At 44.2% G+C, this 24534-nt stretch overlaps 1 protein-coding gene across 1 annotated transcript; it reads right to left on the reverse strand.

The window, feature by feature from the left end:
• Positions 1 to 1625: 1625 nt before the first annotated feature.
• On the reverse strand, positions 1626 to 22871 carry LOC146177157 (BPTI/Kunitz domain-containing protein-like). Its single transcript, XM_084581097.1, has 3 exons — positions 22748 to 22871; positions 10663 to 10851; positions 1626 to 1897 (listed from the first exon to the last, which is right to left on the reverse strand). Exons 1-3 carry the CDS (start codon positions 22812 to 22814, stop codon positions 1692 to 1694), a joined length of 462 nt encoding a protein of 153 aa, XP_084437223.1. The 5' UTR covers positions 22815 to 22871; the 3' UTR covers positions 1626 to 1691.
• Positions 22872 to 24534: the final 1663 nt, after the last annotated feature.

Below are 24534 nucleotides of genomic sequence, written 5' to 3' on the forward strand. Positions count from 1 at the left end.
CTGAAATGTTTCACCTTTATCACCATAAGCAATACTCAACAGTTACAAGTGTCAAAGAGGGGATTACATGAGAAATTCACATACATCTCAAATTTAGAGTTGCCTGGAACACTGAATGCACGAAGTGCACGGATTGGCATCAATGGCCATAAATACTTTTAAAAGCTCCGAGATAATAGTATGTGGAATTGATGACAGGTTGCGAAAGGAAGCAGTTCTTAAGAGCGTCACGATAGCGCTCTAGATAAAACAACGCTGCGTGAACACACCACTCAGACTTAATTCTTATCGAATGGAGCAGCGCGGGCGTGTGCAACAACTGAATTACTATCTTATCTAAGCAGAAACCTGTACTCTATTGGGAAGAAATTGTGGGGAGGTTGTGTCGCGGTGTTTTTGAGTGTTTTGTCAAAGATAAAAGGCGCTGCCTTTAGGACGTTATTTTCCACGCCGAGAAAGCTTGTATTTGCGCTTAGCTTAAAAAGTATATAGCCATTAGTTTCTAGTATACACTTATTGAAGCACACTCAGAGCAGAAAATAAGATAAATTTTGCTTTACTGAACTCAAACTGATACCATTTTGCGCGGTCATGTCTCAATAGCAGCTTGGCTTCTAAATTTTCTGAGATTAAGTGATCATGGCCGTTCACCCTTATCTTGAATACGATCGCTGCGAGAACTGCGCTATTGCTCCCGACGCGATCCCATACCATGTGCTTCACAAGACTCCCCAATTTGATTCTATGCGTTGCCGCGTAGAGCGCAATAGCGCATCAAAGACAGTAACCCTGTTGGAACTGAAAGTGGTTGACTCGGTACTTCGAATTCTGCATAAGTGGAAGGAAAATAGCATTTTTATAACACACATTGAAATTTTGGACACTTTCTAGAATGAAATTATTGCACGCATGTTTCCCTTTGTTATGGAATGTGATCATCATAAATATATATGCAGATCTTTCTTGGGTAAAAATATGTAGTCTGCTATTTATGAATGCGGACGTGGAACACATTAAAAGAGGTTTGGTAAAACGACAATACTAATGTGTTGTGAATTTTCGCCACCACGAACCTGAAGCCAGGATCTAAACGGCAACCTTCGAATAACCTGACTGCAACGACTAACCGATTTTTCGGGGGTATACATGTCGGTGCTTTTCGGGTGATCACCGAGGAGGTTAAAATATTGCGCAAGTATCACTCCATACTTTCTGAAAATATACTGAATGTGGTTCGTATTTATTTCATATATATTTGTACATTTCATATGCAAAGGTCTTTCTTTGGTAAAAATATGTAGTCTGCTATTTATGAATGCGGACGTGGAACACATTAAAAGAGGTTTGGTAAAACGACAATACTAATGTGTTGTGAATTTTCGCCACCACGAACCTGAAGCCAGGATCTAAACGGCAACCTTCGAATAACCTGACTGCAACGACTAACCGATTTTTCGGGGGTATACATGTCGGTGCTTTTCGGGTGATCACCGAGGAGGTTAAAATATTGCGCAAGTATCACTCCATACTTTCTGAAAATATACTGAATGTGGTTCGTATTTATTTCATATATATTTGTACATTTCATATGCTAACCGGCGAATCATTCTGTCTTAATAGCCGTTTGATACGATCGGTAGATGATGCGACGAAGCAGCTCTGTCCTGGAACACACACTGCACAAAGTGCCTCTAGGCTACCGATGCTTCGTGTCCTCCAATCCGGACGCAGAAGTGGACGCAATGACGAAGCGTCTTGAAGTTGTTCCCGTTGCTGTTGCATCCCCCGTAGAGGAATTCCTTACATCGGTTTGTCTTAACGTCGTAGTAGAAGCGTTTCTCCATATACACGCAAGGACCAGAGTATACGGGGCGGCGGCAGATATCTTGCACCGATGCTGCGAAAAGAAATCGTCGCAGTCAGTGGCAGCACAGTCTCATTTGGTAAGAAGTAAAATGAGTGCTTTTAGTGCTAAACCAGATGCATTCTATCGTCGAAATAAGATCAGTCCTTCAGCTTTATATATAAACCCCAAATTAGATTTGGTACAGGTTAGAAATTTGTCTTACCAGATGCCTTTCTTTGTCGCTTAATACAATAGACACACATCATTCGTCATGCTTTTTTAAAGCATTTCTGCAGTGATGCTACAATGTTTTGTCGCCTGTGGCCAGGAGCGGCGTTTACAAACGCCTATTCCGATCTGTTTGGAATGGGAGACAATCCAACGCGTGAGAAATGCGGGTGGGTTGAAACATTACTCACATACTTCGCGAGTGCTCTCAATTTGAGCGTGAGCGTGCCTTCCTGGCTGCTGCACTCCGCCGCTTGGACTCTCGTCCTCTTACACAAGCTAATAGTCTGGGCACTTGGACGACACCTTCATCAGGAAGGAAAACAGTGAAGGCGCTCCTTAAGTTAAGGGATTGAGTTCAAAACTCCAAGTGTCGGCTTTCTACCCCTTTCCTCATCTTTCTTTCCTTTTTCTCCCATTGTTACTCACCACACGTGTAGGGTAGCCTACTGGGGATCGCTTAGTTAACCTCTCTGTTTTTCTATTCTATTCTTTCTTTCTATTTAAATTATTCGTTGGAAATTAAAGTAACGGCTACGATAAAAAGGATTTAGCCACAAGAGATAATCTCGCCAAATATACGACGTCTATTCGCCGCGAGATCGACCCAGAGGTGGCGCCACCGTCGCTCCGATAGTGGGGATCGGCAGCCGGCGGCGCTCGCAAAAATGCAAGCGGTTTATGTCTGCTTCCGAGTTTATGGCGGGTTTGTTGGCGATGAAAACGTGACTTGTGCAATGCATTAGCGATTCACTGTTAAAATCGTTCCGATATTGCAGAAAAAAAACGGCGGATTTCACCAATGCAGCAAAAAAGTGAAATGCGTGGGGTTTAGGAAAACAAGGCGTTCAGCCACACGTCTTTTAGATTTACTGCCATCGCTTTGCACGCTTTTTGCGTTGTACGGCCCTCGCAGGCATGATACTTTGGCCTGAACATGACATATATTATCGCCATTTCTACAGCGCGCGCGTGTCTTATACGAGTAAGACAAGCGAATTTAATGTCAAGCCCACGGAGATACAAGGTTCGAGCTCTGATCTTCAGTATTTTAGAATGAATCGAGGCAGCCTGATTCATTATATCGCACTTTACTCGAAGAATACACAGGTTAAATATAGCACTGACAGCGTACTGCGCGGCGGGTTGCTGTAGACTGAGTGAAATCAACTCTCGCTTAAAAAAAAAAAAGAAATAGCTCTGGCTAGACAATCAGGCATAAGTATTCCCCAAAACCCAGATTACGCCAACACAGTGCAGGTAACCTCGCCACACAGGAAAGCTTATTACTCACGTGTAGAGTGGTGAATGGATTTAGTTTGCCGAGCTCACAACAAGGCGGATGCTTCGTGCGGCAGAAAATATGGTTTTGCACTCTGAAATGACACTAAATGACTTCCTGAAATCGAGGGAAGTATCAAGAATTTCTAACGTGTGTGATGTTTATAAATGGTAAATTAGTGTTTTAATTATTTTTTTTTTTCAATGACAATTAATTTCACCATGTGAGAGAACGTTTGCACACTTCACAAAATTTATGAATACCAGCGATTAGCTTTCAGTAAGGTTAAAGTGTAAGCGGTAAATCAGCCGCTGCGAAGACATCGTAATAACTGCGCTTGGTCGCTGTAATGTTCTGGCAAGGAATTTTGAAGGCTAAAGATTTCTTTATCATTGAAATTATTGTTGAGTAGTGAGTCGGGGTGGTTCTGTCGTTTACTTCTCATTGTTAAACCCCAAAACACATGTCCCAGTAAAACTTTGTCACTTGATAGAACACCTGTTTTGTCTCTCTTCGCATTTGTCCTCGTCCCTGTGATGACACAACAATATGAATCCATACCAACTCGCCCAGTTTTCCACCCTCTTGAGCTACAATATATGTATGCCTTCATCTTCTCCTGGTTCGCTCCTGCACTGTTCACTCGGTCGTCGCCAGTACATCACGCTCGGCCACGACTGGGTGCGTCCTTAAACGGAGCACCACTACATCGCTGACGTCGCATCTGCTGCATATTAATTTTTTTTGGGGGGTTGTCCTCCTGCGGAGCCATGATAATATTAGTACAGATATTCTTTGCATATTGTCTGCCTAAGTGAGTGGCGCATTGCTCTCTGTGCGGGACTATAGTTGCCACTTCGACATCCTGCCATGGCCTTGATGATAGTCATACTCCTGAAAATTTCCCTAATGGGAGTTACTTGCTGTTGACTTCCTCGCCTTTCGCGGTATCCGATGGTTTATCCTGATCTGGAGTTTCGCTCATGAAGCATCCCCACTGGTGACAGAAATTGAAGAAGCCGCACCGCAGTACTTGTTGCTGCTGGCACCGTTTCCACCGGAAGGACAATGCCATGCACAGCTTCCCTGAGTACGCCGGTAGGTGTGGGCTCGTTCCTTCCCGACGAACTCGCGACGTTTTTCAGCGCGGACTTAACGTATAGCACACTGACATAGGCAGCAGTGGAGCCTTGTACTACTGGATTCACTTAATATTCAACCTCCAGCCCTTTCTGGATGTGGCGAAGTTTATGGGAGTATTGTTGATGAAGCCGTATCCGTCGATCACGTTAAACCACTTAACTGTTCCACTCATCCGCTCTCAAGAAACATAGGCTCTCTTTGGGTGCTACACCGCTTCCTGTTGGCGATGCATGCGGTTAGCCTTACCTTCACGATGCTTGTTCACTGGTTGGCTAGGAGCGGTACGGCACGAGCGGAGCTGCACTTCACCGTTTTGGATGAATAGAGCCACCTTCCCGGACGTGAGGTAGTCCGTACCCAAGATGATGTCAGTAGGTAAGTTCGCAAACACACGAACGCCCACAAAGACTTTGCTGCCAGCCTCACCGCGGATGCAGAGACCGACTGCACCTACGGGAACGGCGCTCCCCTCTAAGCCTTGCAATGGAGGCGAGGTCAATTGACTCACAGGGTACGGTGCATGGCGTTGGAGCACTGCCGTTTGCTTAGCGCAAGTGTAAACTAATGCAGTCAACACCCCGATGCCGTCGACATGCACCGGCAGGAAAGGAACAGGATAGTGATGGACATTTATGCATAGGTGGGCAGCATGTTGGGGTGCTGCTGATGTGTCGGTGGCAGCAAGAACCCCCGCCGACTGGCGATGTCATGCAAGGTCGCCGTCTGGCGGACAAAGTTGGCTAGGCTGTTGGTGTCCAGTGTGGTCATAATGGATGCGTGGGTGGCATCGTGAAGGCCGTCGACGATGTACTGCGTAGCAGCGGGCACGGGACACTAAATATTGCAGGTCTGAAAAAGGCGGACTTTGTCGTAAATGTATAGGGTGAAGTCTTCATCTCAAGCCTGGCGCCGCGATCTCATCGTCGTGAATTTGACGTCGTACGCACTGGCGAAGGATGTAAAGGCGCAAGAAGGGCAGCGGCCCAGGCCGACCAAGTGGTGCAGCGGCTGCCTTCGTTCAGGTGCCAGGCCTGGGCGACACCACGGAGATGTTCTTCCGCGATGGCGAGCGTGATGGCGAGAGAACAGGCGGAAAGCCGGGCCGCAGCATCGACAAGCTGAACCCGCGCTTCGGCGTCATCAGAAAAACACGGAACTGCGAAAGCGCTACCGGGGGTACGGGCACCCAGAGAACAGCGAGGGACGGCCAAGCGCTGCAGTGACAGAGGCGGTTAACTCCCGGAGGGTGGAGAGGGCTTCGGGAAGGAGGGTCAAGGCCGAACACACACACACACACACACACACACACACACACACACACACACACACACACACACACACACACACACACACACACACACACACACACACACACACACACACACACACACACACACACACACACACACACGCACACGCACACACACACACACACACACACACACACACACACACACACACACACACACACACACACACACACACACACACACACACACACACACACACACACACACACACACACACACACACACACACACACACACACACACACACACACACACACACACACACACACACACACACACACACACACACACACACACACACACACACACACACACACACACACACACACACACACACACACACACACACACACATAAAGATAAGGACAATGCTTCACTGATAACTATTGACTTTATTTTGGTTGTAGGCGTCTTTAAAAATGGCACGTACCCACCATGTGTCGTCCACAAACTCAATTACAAGCATAAGCTTGTCGAAAAGCGAGATTGTAAATAATTATAAGAATGCAGCTATTTGAATTGTAAACGTGAAAAAAACAATCATTTTAATATATATTAAATATGGTTGTGTTCAGATAAGAACAAAAATTGATGTCCCAAGACCGTTTTTATTTTCAACGAACTTTTTATATACGTGGGCGAATGTCTCGACACAGAGGAATGAACCTTTGGTTTGCAAGATATGCAGTAGATTTCTCGGGAAAAAATTCTATATCACATGAGGGGGAGAACGCCGTTCATGCCATTTCAAAAAGTTGCAAGTTTGGAGCCCGGTTGCATAGACACTAAACTTTTCTCGTCAATTATTTTCTTACCAAATAAGTATTGCGCAACTTTTACCAAATAAAATATTAAATAGAGTGTTTTAATGCAATGTGTGTCTACGAAGCTGCCTGCCTTTTGTATGGCCTCATTCGCAGGCTTTCTCAAGTTGTGGTGCGTTGCTCGATGTTTGCGAGATGTTTACGAGATTACGTCGCTTTCACGCACACGGAGAGCTTCTTCGGGAAGAAGGACTTCCCTGAGAGCCGCGGCATCTAGATCCACTACACTGCGATAATTTCGTCCCCTTTCAGTTTTCTTCATGTGTCTCTCAGTAATCAGCGCAAATCGTTCGCCTCAGATAGATCTTCATGGTCCGAAATGCCCCCTCTTTTGAAGTGTCTTCCGATTAATAGTTGTTACCAGAAGCAGGTCCCAAGGCACACTTTCTTGTCGCACTTCACTGGCTATGAACCGGCAACACTGTTGTTGTGTAAAACGGTATGCAGTACGTATGAGCGGATATATGTGCCAAGCACTCTTGCGGAGGGAGCGTGCAGAGAAGCCTGGGAGAAAAAGCAACCTCACTAAATTTTAAGCCCGATGACATCCGCTCACGAATAGATTGGGCTACGTGTAGGGCTATAGCTCAAACAGATGTGTTAAGCTTTAGAATAAGAGGTAGTTTGCTACTGAGAACGATGCGATCGAGCTGAGCTCCCCACGCGGCGGCGGCAAAAGGGGTGTTATCACAGCCGGGATACGCCTACGGGGCGGTTTCAATTGTGAGCAGCGGCATCTCGTTAAAGATACACGGAGAGCAGCAACGCACGTCTTGAATACATATCTCTACTACCACTAAATTTCCGGCCTCAAACATTACGACCTAAAATATACCGCGAGTTAAACATGCCCCAGTGTCATGCACGTTTTCAAAGCGAATACGAGTTTTTGTCTTATATGATGGCTAAAAACGCATATAATTTGCACTTACGCACAAGACAACTACACCACTAAATATGTAGAATTATACCTAGCCTTCTCTAGGTCGAATGCTCGTAGAAGACACTTTCCGAGAGCAAATTTTAAGAAATCCCAATGAATGAAAACATTACCTTAAATTTGTATTTATTTTTATAATTCGAAACAATAGAATGAAACACTTTTTTTTAATGCGTTATAATTGTGAGACATGTGAAATTATTCTGGCAAATTAAAAACAAATATCGAAGACGATGTTTCTTTTCTAAATTTAAATCAAGTTCGGTCGTTTTTTGACGGTTTTGAACCTGAGGAAATTTTGAAGCGCCATGAAAGAAATTTTACAATTTTACAACCGCATTTTTTGCTTCAAATAGAGAATATAACCTCCTTAATGCAGGCAAAAACGTTCTGCGGAAAACGTTAGGAGCATCATGCCAGAATAAAGGGCTGAATTGAAGTTTTGTGCAGCGCACTGCTTCTGAGTCAAAGTTCACAATTTGTTCATAAAACACATATTACATTAAAACGTTTTCTTTTCATGTTTTTATTAGCAAATGTTTCATAAACGTATTCGCTAAGAAAATAATTCACGAGAACAGTTTAGTGTATGTGCAACCGGGCTCCAAACTTCCAACGCTTTCAAATGGCAAAAATGGCGTTTTCTACCTGTAGTGATATATAATTTTATTACGAAAAATATGCTGCATATCTTGCAAAACTAAGGTTCATTCCTTTGTGGGGAGACATTTGCCCACCACATAGAAACAATTCATTGAAAACAAAAAAAAATGTTCATGGGACCTCAATTTTCGCTCTTTCCAGAATACATATTGTGCTCCGGAGAGGAACCATGGAAGGACTCTTGCTATCTCATTACCGACTACGCCGCATATACCTGTTGCACTTAAGGGGAAATTCCTCTTTATACACTGAGCGGTCAGTTATACCTTATGTTTCGCATTTAGAAGCCAAGCTTTTCTTATTTGATTTAACTTGTATATCGAAGTTTTATACATGTAGGCGCGGCGTTGGCAATTCTTGACGTCAGTATCAGCAGCTTTCTCGGTTGAAAATGTCACTGTGCGCTTTCGGAGATCGATAACTCCATACTCCCGGAGAAAATCAACCCCAAGGATAACGTCACGGGAGCAGTCAGGTATAACGAGGCAGCTTACAATAAACGTGGAGCAGCGAATTTGAACTCGTACCGTGCACAGGCCACTAGGAGTTACGACATGTCCACCAGCGGTGGAATCTGCGTGCCCGACCATGGTGTCATGACTTTTTTTAGAAGCGCTGCTAGCTTTCCGCTTATAATCGAAAAATCCGCGCCAGTGTCCACCAATGCGCTAACCTTATGGCCGTCGAGAAGCACGGGTATGTCCAGCGAGAGTCGATGTTCATGCGTAGGAACTGTCGTCGGTGCCGTAAAATCCAGATCGCTCACAGGTCTCCTTGTCAGGGGGTCTTCGTCACGTCGATTGCAAGCGGCCTCGCCCCCGGAGGTCGCTGTCTTTAGTTTTCCCGGTGGGGACTTGGCGAGCGTCGCTGCGCCGTCCAGGATGGCCCGCGCTGCGGCGATGGTCGGCGTGGGGACGTGGATCGTGACTGCCGCTGAGAAGTTGGCGCCATGCGCTGCTGCGCTAAGTAGTCTTCAATCTCCCGGGGTCTTTGGCCTATTGGAGGGCGACGCATGTCGATGGGAAATCCCTGAAGTCCAAGGTGTCGATAGGGGCACTGGCGATAGAGATGACCTGGCTCCCTGCAATGGAAGCACAGGCGCTGGCGATTTGGGGCACGCCACAGGTCCGCCTTCCGCTGGGGTAGTCGTCGGTTGTCGACGAACGGCTCAGTGTGTGCGGAATACAGTGAGCCTTGATCGGGTGGCGGTAATGGCGCGAAGCAGGGGCAGGGCGTCGCGCCATATCTGCATAAGTTGGACGCAGGTACTCCGTGGGGAAAGGTTGTGGATCAGCGGAGGCTACCGAGGGCTTCAACGCTTGAAGCTCTTCGCGGAAAATGCTAGCTACAGAGCACACCATCGGCTGTGGAGCACCGAAAAGCTTCTGGAGCTCTTCGCGCACAACTGAGCGGATGATGTCGCGTAGGTTCGGGGTAGCCCCGAAGGCCGGAAACGGCTCCACAACCGAAGCGGCGACCACCGGCCTGTCGTAAGTGGTAGACCGCTGCTGGAGCATCCTCTCTATTGTGACAGCTTCCGAAAGAAACTCAGCAACAGTCCTTGGTGGATTACGCACGAGGCCAGCGAACAGTTGCTCTTTAATACCGTGCATAAGGTGGCGCACTTTTTTGTCTTCGGTCATGGCACGGTCAGAACGTCGGAAGAGCCGGGTCATGTCCTCCACATACATGGTCACAGTCTCATTTGGCATCTGTATACGTGACTGTAGAGCCCTTTCTGCGCGTTCTCGCCGATCCGCGCTGGTATAGGTCTCACGAATTCGTCGGCACAACTCACGCCATGATGTTAGGGCGTCTTCTCGGTTCTCGTACCAAGTACGAGCGCCATCTTCCAGGCTGAAGAAGACATTTCGAAGCTTGGCGGCGTCGTCCCACTGATTAAACGAGGCGACCCGTTCAAATTGGATAAGCCAGTCTTCGACGTCTTCGCTCTGACTGCCGTGGAAGGGCTGAGGCAGTCGTGGATTTTGCAGGGTGTAGTAAGTTGGAGCTCCTTGCATAGCCGGTCGAGGGGCGCCTGCGGTGTTGAACTCCAACGGCCCGTGCTCAGGTGGTAGGCCTAGGTTCCTCCGGCTAGCGCGGTGAACAGGAGTGTCGATTGGCACAGGACCTGAATCCTGGGTATGCGGAGGAGTTCGGGACATATACTGGGATCGATACCCAGCACCTCCACCAAAATATGTCACGGACAACAGGGCTAGATGTGACTAAGACGACGGGACGAAGCTCAACGAGCAGGCAAAGTTCCGCGCACAGCACGCGAGACAACTTCGGCGTCCTTTTCTTCCAGGTGCCACCTAAAAACATCTGGGACACCAGGTGGCATTATTATTGTTAAAGGGTAAACATACATCCGGAATCCGTTACAAACCTCTTTCAGTGCGTGATTTAGACACATGACTTACGTTTTCGGTTTGAGCATGTCTTCATACATTCTTCCTCGGTTTCGTATCTGTTTTCGTTGCCTCCGCAGCCGCCGTAGTCGAACGGCTCGCATTTCCCAGTCCTCACATCAAACCACCATCTCGGAAACAGTTCCCTACAGGGCCCGCCATCAGGCAACTGGCCACACTGCATCTGGACATCGATGGCCGCTACGAGGAAAGGAAAAATGTTGTGTCAGCTAATATACTTACAATGCAACTCTTTTCATCATTTGAAACTTGGACCATGCATTTGCTTGTGGAGCATATATCGTAGTTTAAGGCTCTTGGAAGCTTTCCCTCCGTAATCGAATCGTCAGTTGAGTTGGAATATTAGGGGACCAACTGCAACTAATGATAAATGACCGGGACAGCACAAGCAGAAAGGCTTAATATGCAAAAAGGCTAAGGTAACGATGAAGGGCCTGGGAAAAGAAACGCAGTTTAAAATAGGTAGCGAAGCGCTGGAAGTGGTAGGCGAATATTTCTACTCCGGACAGGTAGTGAGCGCAGATATTTACCAGGAAAAGGAAATAACTAGGAGAATAAGATTGGACTGGAGCGATATTTCTACTCCGGACAGGTAGTGAGCGCAGATATTTACCAGGAAAAGGAAATAACTAGGAGAATAAGATTGGACTGGAGCGCATTTGGAAGGTAGTCAAACATTGTGACTAGGAGTTCACCGCTATCTCTCAAAAGGGAAGTGTATAGCAGTTGCATCTTACCGGTACTGACCTATGGGACTGAAACGTCGAGGTTAACGAAAAGGGTTCTACTTAAGTTGTAGACAACGCAAAGGGCCATGGAACCGAAAATGGTAGGTGTAACATTAAGAGATAGGAAGCGGGTAGAGTGGGTCAGAGAAGTAACTCAAGTCTCTGACATTCTAGTAGAAACTAGGAAGAAGAAATGGGCATGTGCAGGACATATAATTTGAAAAGAGGATAACCGATGGCGTCTAAGAGTAACCAATTGGATTCCAAGGAAAGGTAAGCGTAGCAGGGGGTGGCAGACAATTAGTGGGTGGTTAATGAGATTAAGAAATTCCCAGGATTCAAGTGGATGCAGCTGCTAGCACACTACCGGAATGGGAATGGGAGAGGCCTTCGCCTTGCAGTTAGTATAGTAAGGCTGATGATGATGATTTGTGTCGTACTCTAAAGAAATTAAATTCACATACATATTTACAGCGAACGTGTTAAGGTTCATCCTCCGCGTGTATGAGGCTTATAGTACCCTCAAAAGGTTTCTCTTTCTGCTCTGTGTGGAGCCAAGTATGAAGAACAAGTGTCGGTACTTCACCTGCGTTTTAACAGCAAATTTCAGGAGTTGTGAGAGTGCTGGACGACGTTAAAAAATTTCCTTTTTCACATTTGATTCAGTCAGAGCTGCGTTTCCGCGAAAAGGGCTTTTACGCCAGTGGCAATGTTTGCACGGACAAATTGCTAGTTGAAGGTGAGGTTGTGACATGGCAACCTGGTGTTCTAAAACATTCTGCACGCCATGAGGATGATTATCGACTGCCTATAGTCATATTTTGTGGAGAACGCGCACCTGAACTTTAAAGCAGCATCAAGAGTTGTCCAGAACCATTGCACCTTCGAGGCTCCGTAGACTGTACGCGGGTACGTTTTATACAGCTTACACGTCTTATGTCGCATCTCTGTAAAATAACTCTTCTATAATATATTTATTTTTACTTCTTAAGTTTTCATCGATATATAAATCATTCCAAAAACACCTTCTCCAACTCTGATAGTTGAAATCAATCTGCCTTGATATTGTTTTATTTGTATTTGGCTTCAGTAATTCAGGAAAATGCCTTGTGCAAAACATAAAGTACGTATAGTAGGGTATGTAGAGGATATTATGAAACATATGAAGATCTAAAGCAAATGTGGCGGGTCGCCGATTTCTTTATGAGCCACTACCAAGTTCCACTTTCCTAGAGTTAAATTTTGGTGGAGGGATAAAACCAGCGTGTAAAATAAGCGTGGAGAAGACATGCTGACTGGACATACGATAAAGCCCTAAAATGAAGGCTGAAATGAATTAAGGAGGCGGGTAATGCAACCGAAAAGAAAAAAAGTATATAGTGCAAGAAAGAAGTTGTGGACCGAATAAAATGATAAGAAAGATTGTGAAACGTCGAAAATAATAATAAGAAGACCTAACGATGCTTGTAGGCAGTAAAACACAGCAAGAAGGAAAAAATAAGTATAGGCAAAACGGAGAAACCGCAGAAGTTCTATTTCAAGCAAATCTGGTTCTGGGTATTTAATATGGTTCAGTTTGGTTTGTCGGGTTTAATGTCCCAAAGCGACTCGAAGCGCACAATAATAGAGAGTGACCGCTCGCGCAATTTATTTGAGGTACTTAAAAGCCACATGTATATGCACATCAGAGACAATAGATGCGACATGCGCTTGTAACGAGTTGCAAGTACTGTCACCATGCGGCGCATCAGTAGCTGGCAGTGGCGTTGGAGGGCATTTCTACACAAGGTACTTCAAAAACACGGAAAAACATATTCCTGTAACGGCAGTGTATAGTACGGCACAAATACGATAAATTGGTTGCTATCGAAATTCTAGCTCTAAGGCTTCATTCGACGCTATATTGTGCTTGCTTATCGTTTTCTTGAACATCATTGAAACATATCTATTCGAGATACTATCAACGTTCACGGCAATATTTAGACATTTTTTCACTCCCATGTACGCCATCTTGCACCAGTGGCTACTGCGTTCTGATGCCCTTAGATGGAAAGAGGCGCCCTAGTAGCTTCTCCGGTCCCTATATCAAATTCGGATAAGTCTAACTACCAGAAAATTATTTATAAACTCTGGTAATATTTTAAAAAAGGCCACATATTCGCTCATTTCAGACCAATTATAGAGTATGCCGGCGTTATGTGGGATCCGGTACACCGTACTCTCAATGATGTACCCCAGGGAACTGTCTTTCCTAAAGATTTGTCCTGGGTAGGTATGATCGCTTTCAGGCCTGTACTGAGGTAAATAAAAAAAAAGTTTGGCTGCGTGCCGCTTTGTGAGCAAAAAAGCCTGCTGCTGAAACGTTTTATTGAACTTACCATATCTAATTGGTAATCACTGCGTCTTATTGTTTTCGTCGACAGCGTTCTCTATCAGAACAGATCGCAGTCGGAAAGGTAAACATTACGCTTCCTGGAAAAATGCTTGCAAACATTCGTGTTTCTGGGGCAGAGACAAATAAATATCGTTATGGTTTACATGTGGATGTGGTGTGCTGCAACTCAGCGGACGCATTTAACTAGCTGTTCGCCTCCCCGCCCCCTGACGCAAAGCCAATGGCACTAGAGATAAATTTTCAAGTAAATGACGAATAATAGAATGAAACCTCTGAAGGCTAAAGGTACATCAAACACATGAGAAGGGCCTGTCGTCCTAAAGGAAAGGCATCCGAGTAAACAAATGCAACATTTCTTAGACTTCCTGTCCAAACCTTCAGCAGCCAACAAAAAGCAGACTGAAAAACCTTTAAACTGTCTTAGGAATACATGAACTAAGAAGATATAAAGGTAGCAGAATGAGACTTAGCATATATGTAAAAAAAGCTTAAAAATAAGAGATCTCAATTGCATCTAGTGAGGCAGAACAGCCCGAAGTTCAATCTTAAATTCATTGCCCATATTTACTTCAAGCGCTAAATATCAATTTCAGCGGTTAATGTTTCTGTAATCAATATCTTATTGTGAGAACGTTTAAACCGGAATTTGTACGGGGACTGCTAAATTTGTAATTATGTTAGCGATAGTTATACCCGGACATGAAATCAGATATTGATCCGCCAAATCTTCTCTATTAACTGTAATTACATTTTTAATATTCATCGCTAGTTTCGTCTTGTGGCCATTTGAAAATCCTAAAAATGTATGGAGGGAAAAAACAACAAATAATAAACAATTAAATGAACGTTTGGTATGGAAAGCGCGGATCTCTGCTTCAAAGTCTAGATATTTTTCTTGTTTGCAGTGGTCGTAGTAGCAGATGCAAATAAGCCGTAATACATCTAGCAGTGATAAAGGAAGCCATAATCATCATCATCACCAGCATCGTCATCAGCCTGATTATACCCACTGCAGGGCGAAGGCCTCTCCCATATTTTTCCACTTAACCCGGTTCTGTGCTAGCTGCATCCACTTGACCCCTACGAACTTCTTAACCTCATCCGCCCACTTAACTTTCTGCCGCCCCCTGCTACGCTTTCCTTCCCTTGGAATTCAGTTTGTTACCCTCAGCGACCATCGGTTATCCTCTCTTCGCACTACATGTCCAGCCCATGTCCATTTCTTCTTCTTAATTTCTACTAGAATGTCGGTAACTTGAGTTATTTCTCTGACCCACTCTGCACGCTTTCTATCTCTTAATGTTACCCCTACCACTTTTCGTTCCATAGCCCTCTAGGTTGTCCTCAACTTAAGATAGAACTCTCTTGGTTAGCCTCCACGTTTCAGCCCCATAGGTGAGTACAGGTAAGATGCAACTGTTGTATACTTTCCTTTTGAGCGATACCGGTAAGCTGCTAGTCATAATCTGCGAGTGCTTGCCAAATGCGCTTCATCCCAATCTTATTATTCTTGTTATTTCCTTTTCATGGTCCGGATCTGCGGTTACTACCTGTCCTAAGTAGACATATTCGCCCACTACTACCAGTATTTCGCTACCTAATGTAAACTGCTGTTCCTTCCCGAGGCTGTTGAACATTACCTTAGTCTTCTGCATATTGATTTTCAAGCCTACCTTTCTACTTTTCCTGTCTAGGACATCAATCATTTTTTGCAGTTCATCCCCCGAGTTGCTTAGCAAGGCAATGTCATAATAAAATAAAGCCATAAATTATTAGCTAAACCGGTCTACATGTAATGCTGCAGTAAAAAACAGCAAGAATATGCATTTCACAATTGCAAGTAAAGGTACCTGAGCTGAAGGTAGTCGAAGAGTAGTTATAGGCTCCTAATTATTGAACTAGTCAGAGAATAAAATAGTTCAAAAGGAGCCTAATGTAATAAAAATTGAGGGAAGCTTAAGCTTAGGACTTTTAAACCCCGATATTTGAAGATGATGTATGGATGTAACATGCCCTACAAAGTGTTTTACTGGATGTATAATGCTTTGAATCGGGCGGTGCCTCGCGCCATGACTTGCTGCAGGGCCGTACAATCGAAGGAAAATTTCCGGTTAGCACCGTATCGCAGGCAAGTAAAACGGAAATGTTCATTGCTACGTTAACTATTACTTCCGTGATTAGTCTCTAACGACGCACCTAAACATTAACTGGCAGCCATAGGGCAATGCATACATTAGGACCACCTTATTTCGGAGAGAAGCGACGCTGCTCTGTGGCTGAGTGACTGCGTGTTCACCTCGAAATGCGAAGGAACAATTTTCGTCTCCGCAGGTTTCCGTAAACGTTTATTCTTTCTTTACGTTCTTGTAATATTCGAGATACGGCCAAAACGCTGACACCGGCTTTTTGGAGACAAGTGGCCGATAACGCCATCGTGTTAATATGCGTCATACTCGCGTGACAGGCATAAAAATGTTGGTTCAAGCCCAGACTGGTAGCACCCAATTAGAGAAATAGAGTTAGTGTAAATGTACTAAAGTGCACAGAACGCAATCAAAGGAACAGCACTCCATATGGAGGGAATAGAGCAATGCGTTACAGGAAGTTAGTGAAAAAGTCAGTGGATAAAATAGCTAAACTGCTCTGAATGTAATCAGATAAAAAAGTACTTGTATAGGAGGTTATAAAGTCTGAATAGTGAAACCAATTAGACATCTTAATTAGTTAATATATTTGGTGGACGAATAGGGAGAAATTTCACGAACGCAGAGGAAGCAACAGTAATTGAACTACAGGAAGGGAAACCTTCAAAAAAATATGTTTTAGGGGTTTATTTCGAATGTAATGCATTTATTTCAGGTTGAATTCGTATCATTTTGCCCCTATACTTAATATGCAGAATATATACATTATAAATATATTAGGAGTACAATACTGCATACTTCTTAAAATGCTAAATATAAAATATTTGGCAGCGTAGTGTATTTTGTCATATTAAAAAAGTATTCTATAAAGTTCGGCTCGTTATGCAGGGAGGAAATATGTCCTGAATATAGGCTGATAGTGTACTTTCATATATTTATTATTCCTTCATGATCTTTTTTTCTTTCACGCAGACAGTATAAAAAAATGTGCCAAAAGTAAATTTCTAGCGTGCTTCGAATACACTAACAATGCATCAGAAATAGGATGCACTTTTCAAAACAGAAAAAAAAAACGATCGGGAGAATACCCCATAAATATACTCATGAACGCTGTAGGAAAAGGAAAATATACAAAACTCTTTCAGAAAAGGCAAATAATAAACAGAAGTCTAATATTCACTAAGGTACCCATAAGTTACCTTGCGTGAGGAAATGAATATGGAAGCTGAAATGATTTTCAACTTGCATGAAGTTCAGTGGTTGGAAAGAAGGGGCTTTATTAATCACGTGTGGTATTTATTTCTGAATTCTGTCGATAGAAAAAGCTCAGATCGGTTAGTGAAGACGTGCCACGAGCACGTCCTCTTCCAAGCCGGGAGAGGCAGGGGCAGGACGCCGAAATCGTGGAACAGGAGGATGTGACGTCAATGTCGGAATGCCGGCGGCCAACGCCGGTCCCGCGGTTTGCACGCTTGCTCCGTTCCATGCTGCGGTTTCGTTATCGACCTATCGGCACAATCTGCTGCTGGTGACGTTTGTTTTCTCCAGTTCTGTTGTTCTGTGCTAACGATTCCGCGTGTTCAAAGGTTCTACGAGGTTGAGCATAAGACAGGCAGCTATTGTCGAGAAGCGCTCTCCGCGCTTCGAACTCCTCCGACGAGGGTGCCTCTTTTGTATTTTTGCTTAGTTGTAAAATAAACGTCGTTAGATGTTCGAGATGTATTTCCCCCTGTCATTAAACAACAAACATTTTGAGTGTGGGCGTAATGCAACTGGTGACAAGGCGACATGGTGCTTCACAGTTTGCCAGAAATTAAACTTTCAGTGCGGTGGTGGGTCTCTGAAAGGAAAAGGAAAACTTTCTTGCCTTTGAAATCATCTGTAATGTGCACTGCAGATTTCCGTGCCGACGACGGTAATCGGGAATTGGCAGTGACTGCGGCCACTTCGGATCCCAATAAATCAGTGCAGTGGTTATCGTGTGCCGCCCTGTCATTGTTCGTGCACTTATTAAGTTAATACCCTTGTTGCAAGGCTAACTTCACCGCTGTTTCGCTTAACCGAAGGTACTGAATATGAAACGCGTGTCGCGGCTCACTTGTTAGTGAGCTCGTCGCCGTTCTTGGCCACGGCAACAATTACAAATTAGGTGCAGCAAACGAAATGTACAATGTGGTGATCGTCAGAACGAAGCTGCACTTGCAGTAGTCATTTGTAAAGCTGCGTTTTGAATGCACTACGGCTCGAACGGTCACAGCGGGCTCAAGGTTCATCCGTAGGCAGCACTACATGCCTCTACGTGCCGCGCTGGCTGCGTCTCTCGCAAGCCGTACGTGGATTCCTTGCGCTGGCTTCAAAAAAGAGAGCTAATATTTATGGTTATGTGAAATAATAAGCCCAGGGGTAAAGGAATATCAAATATGTACTCTTATGGAGGTTCGCTGATCCGACCACTTCATTTCCATTAATTTCTCCGATCACAAAGCCTCTCTCATGACAGCCAAGAACTGTTGTGGATTCTTTCTTGAAGGAATACATGCGAAAACTTTAAAAAAGTTGTCTGTAATTGTACATACATGTCTTGCTCGGAATCGTTGCCTCAATCTATCAAAAAGGTAAAACAGCTGATGAGCTGCGCTCAAATGTCGCATTGGGAAGTAACATAATCGTCAGCAATTATTTTGTAGGCACCTGCTGTCCGAGTTTATTTCTTAAATTTTTAAGCATGATAGTCGCGTTCAGTGAACTAAAAAGTGTTCAAGTTTCGCAAATGTGTTTCAGCTTCTCTTTAACCACGCATAACGTGAGCACTAGGCATCATGTAACAATAGACGTCATCCCTAGGGGATGTAAATGTGGTGCTACTTATGAGAATTATGTGTCAGTATTTGTTCGTCACCTATTGTTAGCTCAGCGTTCCGAGTGCTGCCATGCAATTACTCGTTTAATGTAGCATACAACTGTTAGTCAAGTTAGACAATGCTTGCGACAGAGATTATAGCTCATAGAATAAGTGCGCATGTTAAATATAAATTTTAGTGGCGAGCAATACTCAAAGTGCACTTCACAGGACCTAATTCCATAAGCTAAAAATTGCATTTTGTATACATTCCCCATATGCTTAAAAATGTTTTCACGTATTCGAAGTATGCTCGAGGCGCACTTTCGGGTCCAATATTTTTGTCATTTATAAAAAACATATTTAATATAGAGCAAGACTTGACAGGCACTTCAAAAGAATTGTTTTATATTTACAAAGCTACATCTAAAATACATTCGCAGTGTGCTAAAACCACATATCTATTTTTCACTCTTGGAAGGATGCTTGAAGCGCACTTTCAGGTCCAGCATTTTCGACAGGTTTAAAAATACATTTCGTACGTCGAAAAACATATGAAATGTACTTCAGAGCAATTTTTTATATTTACAAAACAATACTTTTCATGCATCGCCAACAGGCTAAAACAAATATGTAATTTTTCCTATTCGAAATAAGCTCGAGTGCACTTCCATATATGTATTTTCGACGTATTTAAAAATATATTTCGAATATTCATAAGAAATATAGCAAATCTATCTTTAATTTATTTTGAGCGCATTCCTGAGTGCATAGTACGTTTAAAATACATCGCGAATATACCGCGCATGCTCAAAACCTATTATTTATGCTAAGGGAAGACTTACCAACTTATCAGCAACCTGCCATTAGAAAAAACGTTTTAGCTTATTTGTTGACATCAGCTGTGGCAACAGGGCATAATTTGGGAGTGCCCACAGTCTCCAGGGATAGGACAAAACATTACAAGTAGAGAAGCCTGGAATACCCTGCTACGAAGCGGGGACCCTGCGATCCAGCACCGCACCCTCCATCTGGCGGAAGAGGCCGCAACAAACCAAGGGCTACCAGCCAGCCTCTAATCCGCGGGCGCACGACTCCCCGTCTTCCCCGGCACGCGTGCCGGGGGCGTGGAAGAGGACCCCCATTTCCGCTGGAAATAAACGTTGTGCAACCAACCAAGGGCACTGATGAGTTACAATGTATCATATTGGTCGTTTAAGCGCGATGACGTCAAACAGATTTTCTAAAAACTGATGACACCAGAGAATGGTCTCAAGAATGCGAGGTAGTCACCGAACCCGCTATAGAGGAAAGGAAAACGCTAACCTTTCTGAAGATCAGAGGTCATCGCTACCTTCGTCGGCACGCAATATGCACATGACAGCGGTGCGCCGAAAGTGTGGGAGGAATATACGATGGTGCGCTCGCTCAGCGAAACAAGGCATGAAAAGTTCTAAAAAATCACAAAATGCATTCGCAATAATTTTAGGTGGGAAAACTTACAAATTCTTTGTATTGTTTTACATGGAATAATTGAGTGCTTTGTGCCGCCGCCGAGAGGTTTCCGAAGATGCATAACGAGCTGACTTATGTGGAAGATGTTTGTCTATTAAACTGTCATAACGTCATTGCAACATGACATTCGCAGGTTATATTTGCTGCCTGATGTTAAAATCATATCGCTATACAAGCAGTAAAAACAAGGCCTGGGGCCGATTTTGGCACCGATTATCAGCTTCTTGTTGCCAAAATTAAGCTTCGATTGAGGAAAACGCAGAAAACTAGAAGGCCTTTCAGGTATGATCTGGATCAGATTCCATTAGAATATGCTGTGGAAGTGAGGAATCGATTTCAAGAATTAGATCTAGAAGACAAAGAGCCCGAAGAGATGTGGACTGATGTTCGTGATATAATACAAGAAGTTGCTACTAAGGTAGTTCCAAAGCAAAAGAAATGCAAAAAAGCAAACTGGTTATCTGAAGAGGCTTTGCAAATAGCTGAGGAAAGGAGGATGGCAAAAGGTATGGGGGAAAGAGAAAGATACAAGGTTCTCAATGCAGATTTTCAGAAAATAGCAAGGAGAGATAAGAATGCCTTCCTGAACATACAGTGTCAAGCAGTTGAGGACAACAGCCAATTAAGGAACACAAGAGCTCTGTATAAGACAATCAAATATATCAAAGGAAGCTTCTGTGCTAAGCTGGGCGTGATAAAGCACAAACAAGGCAAGGACCTCACTGAAGCCTCAGAGATAAAGAAGAGGTGGCAGGAATACACAGAAGAACTGTACAAGAAGGACCCGGATGTGCAAACCCAACATAGGACGGTTGTGATTACTGATCTCGAGCCGGGCATCCTGAAGAGTGAAGTTGAATGGGCCTTAGCCAGCCTTGCTAAGAACAAAGCTAGCGGAATTGATGGTATTCCAGCTGAGTTGCTTCAAAACCTCAACCACGACGCTGTTAACACACTGCATACATTATGTCAAAAGATTTGGACAACCCTGCAGTGGCCACAGGATTGGAGGAGGTCAGTTTACATCCCCATTCCAAAGAAAGGCAGTGCCAAAGATTGTTCCAACTACCGCACGATCGCGCTTATTTCGCATGCTAGCAAGGTGATGTTAAAAATCCTGCAAGGTAGGCTGCAGCAGTATGTGGATCGGGAGCTTCCGGACGTGCAAGCTGGGTTTCGCAAGGGCAGAGGAACTAGAGACCAAATTGCCAACCTTCGCTGGATCATGGAAAAAGCAAGAGAGTTCCAGAAACCCATTTACTTCTGCTTTATTGATTATGCGAAAGCGTTTGACTGCGTAGATCACAGCAGATTGTGGCAAGCTCTCCAAAAGATGGGAGTTCCAATTCGCCTCATCTGTCTCCTCAGGAACCTTTATGATGGGCAAGAGGCCACAGTCAGAACTGGGCATGATCTTACTGATTGGTTTCCGATTGAGAAAGGGGTGAGGCAAGGCTGCATACTGTCGCCCTGCCTATTTAACCTATATGCAGAGTGCATCATGAGGAAGGCCGGTCTGGACGAGTCTTCAGCTGGAGTGAAGATTGCTGGAAAACGTATCAACAACCTTAGATATGCGGATGATACCACTTTAATGGCAGAAAGTGAAGTGGAACTCAAGAGACTTCTGATGCGCGTACAAGATAAGAGTGAGAAGTTTGGGCTTAAACTGAACATTAAAAAGACGAAGATCATGGCGTCTTGCCCTATCAAGTCCTGGAGCATCAATGGACAAGAAGTGGAAGCTGTGAGAGATTTTCTGTTCTTGGGCGCCAAGATTACCTCGGAAGGAGACTGCAGCCATGAAATTAGGAGACGCCTGCTTCTGGGAAAGAGAGCAATGGTTAGCCTTGACCGCCTAGTAAAGAGCAGAGACATTAGTCTGCCAACCAAGATCCGTATAACCCGTGCTATGGTCTTTCCAGTTGTGATGTATGGATGCGAGAGTTGGACTGTGAAAAAGGCTTCCGCCGAAGAATTGACGCGTTTGAATTGTGGTGCTGGCGAAGACTCTTAAGAGTTCCTTGGACTGCCAGAAGATCAAATCAGTCGATATTGTCGACCATAAACCCTGACTGCTCATTGGAGGGTCAAATTCTAAAGTTAAAGCTCAGCTACTTTGGTCATTTGATGAGAAGAGAGGAGTCGCTGGAGAAAGATTTGATGTTGGGAAATGTTGAGGGTCGCCGGAGAAGGGGTAGGCAGCGAACGCGATGGTTAGATGGCATTCTCGAGGCATTGCAGATGAAGCTATGTGATGTTAAGAAGATAGTGAGAGACCGGAAAGCGTGGCGTGACATGGTCCATAGGGTCACGAAGAGTCGGACACGACTGAACGCCTGAACTGTTACAATCATATATTCATTCCATTGCATATATCAGCTAGCGAATGCTGTAAAAAGTATCTCCGACCGAAAAAAAAAACAACTCCATTTAGAGGAACCATGACACTTACCGAATGCAGAACATACAACCGCCAGGAGGACGTACGCCTTCATTTTTCCATGCGGTGGCAAAAGCATGGGCACTTCATTCGCAGCTGCCACTGTTATGCTCCTTAGAACAATGGGAGAGATAAGTGGTTTTATCGACTGGCACAATACTTCGGCCTTGGGCAGAGAAGATAAACCCAGTTCGTGTAAAATATGTTCATGAATCCATACTTTCTAACTGTTTTCCAAAGAAGGCACTTAGCCTTATTAACTATCAATCGCTATAATACCTTGTGCGATATAATTTCTATTGACAGATCAATAATGTTCTTTTGAACAAAAAACCAAAATGAGGTTGGCTAATCAAAACGCGACCATGCTGAATCATACTGAGTTTCCCCAGAATAGTGTCAGTTGTGCCAGGGGACTAAAGAACTTGGTACCTTTGCCATTTTTGTGAAAATAAAATGTTTTGTTATGAGCAAATATTTGAATCAATTACATAAACTCTTCTCAGCCGGTGGAGAAACGCAACTTGACAACTTTTTTGATAATGTAACGTACAAACTATACTACAGCTATAAAGTAAACACTTAGGAGGGATGATTCGCATGTTCTTTGAGTGGTGTTGCATTCTTGTAAAATAATTGTATTATACCTGAAAGCTGTCATAAAGATCGATGCATTCTTCTGAAATATCTTTATCTTTACGAAATGTACAATAGACACGTCTGAATTCGCCGGATAACAATGGCTTCGTGAACAGTGTTTAAGGATATGAAAATTCGCATGATTTATCTCTACTTTAATTTTTGTCTAACAATCTCAGGAATCACGCCAATATTATACCAGTACTATTGTTATCCGTGATAGCTTAATTCTCCCACGACAGTTTCAACGCCAGAGCACTGGAGTCTACCTCCGCAACCTTCAATTCCCACGGTGAAATCTCGCTCTCTAGACGCAAACCGAAGCTAAAACCTCGTGTACTAGGTTTGAGCTAGACAAATTGACAAAGGGCATTTAAAATAGTTCACGGAACCCCCTGGAAGTATTTGTCCGTACGAAAACGCGCAAGACTAACCTGCCATTAAGGGTGATTATTTCAAAAAATGAGCGTGGCAGAATAGCATGGCCTAGTTTCTGCAAGAAAACCTGAACCTGCTGAGCATGTGCGACCGTTTTGTAGCTAAAATTTTCCTCAGAAGAATTCGACTTTCTATCATCCTATCCCGACAAGAGCCTTCAGGCTTTCTAAACTGATGTCAAAGACTTGTAATACACACTGCCGCATGCCTCTCTGCTTGAATATGTTCGAGACAGCATCGGCCGCTTCGGGGTTGTCTTCTTCCAGACTGATTCCTGGGTTTTATGCGGCGGCTTTCCGAAACCTTTGCAGTTTTATCTGAAAAATCCCTTTTTTGTCTTGGAATAACGAGCCCTTCCTACAGACGGAAGGTGTGTGTATTGGCTCCTGTATAGCAACGGTGCTTAGTGATCTGTTTTTAAGCTACCATGCAAGAGGCCTCCATCGCTACCTTGAGGGTTCAAAGGTGTTTAAGGTTTTTAGATTTGTGAATGACGTTTTTAATTGTTTATTGACTGTGACCGGACCTCCCTTAAGAATGAAGCTGGGCAGATTTTGGCAGCCTTGCAGAATAATCGCAGGCTACTAAAACGAACACATGAACTACCATCTGACGGGACAATACGCTTTCTTGACATTACCTTTTCAGTCACCGACAACCACATTTGCTGGAACTACGAACCTCGCGGCAATAAGCCCCTCTTAGCGTTTCGCTCCGCCTAC

This window comes from Amblyomma maculatum, chromosome 10 (genome assembly GCF_055883805.1).
Source record: "Amblyomma maculatum isolate TAMU_Amacu chromosome 10, ASM5588380v1, whole genome shotgun sequence".
NCBI lineage: Eukaryota > Metazoa > Arthropoda > Arachnida > Ixodida > Ixodidae > Amblyomma > Amblyomma maculatum.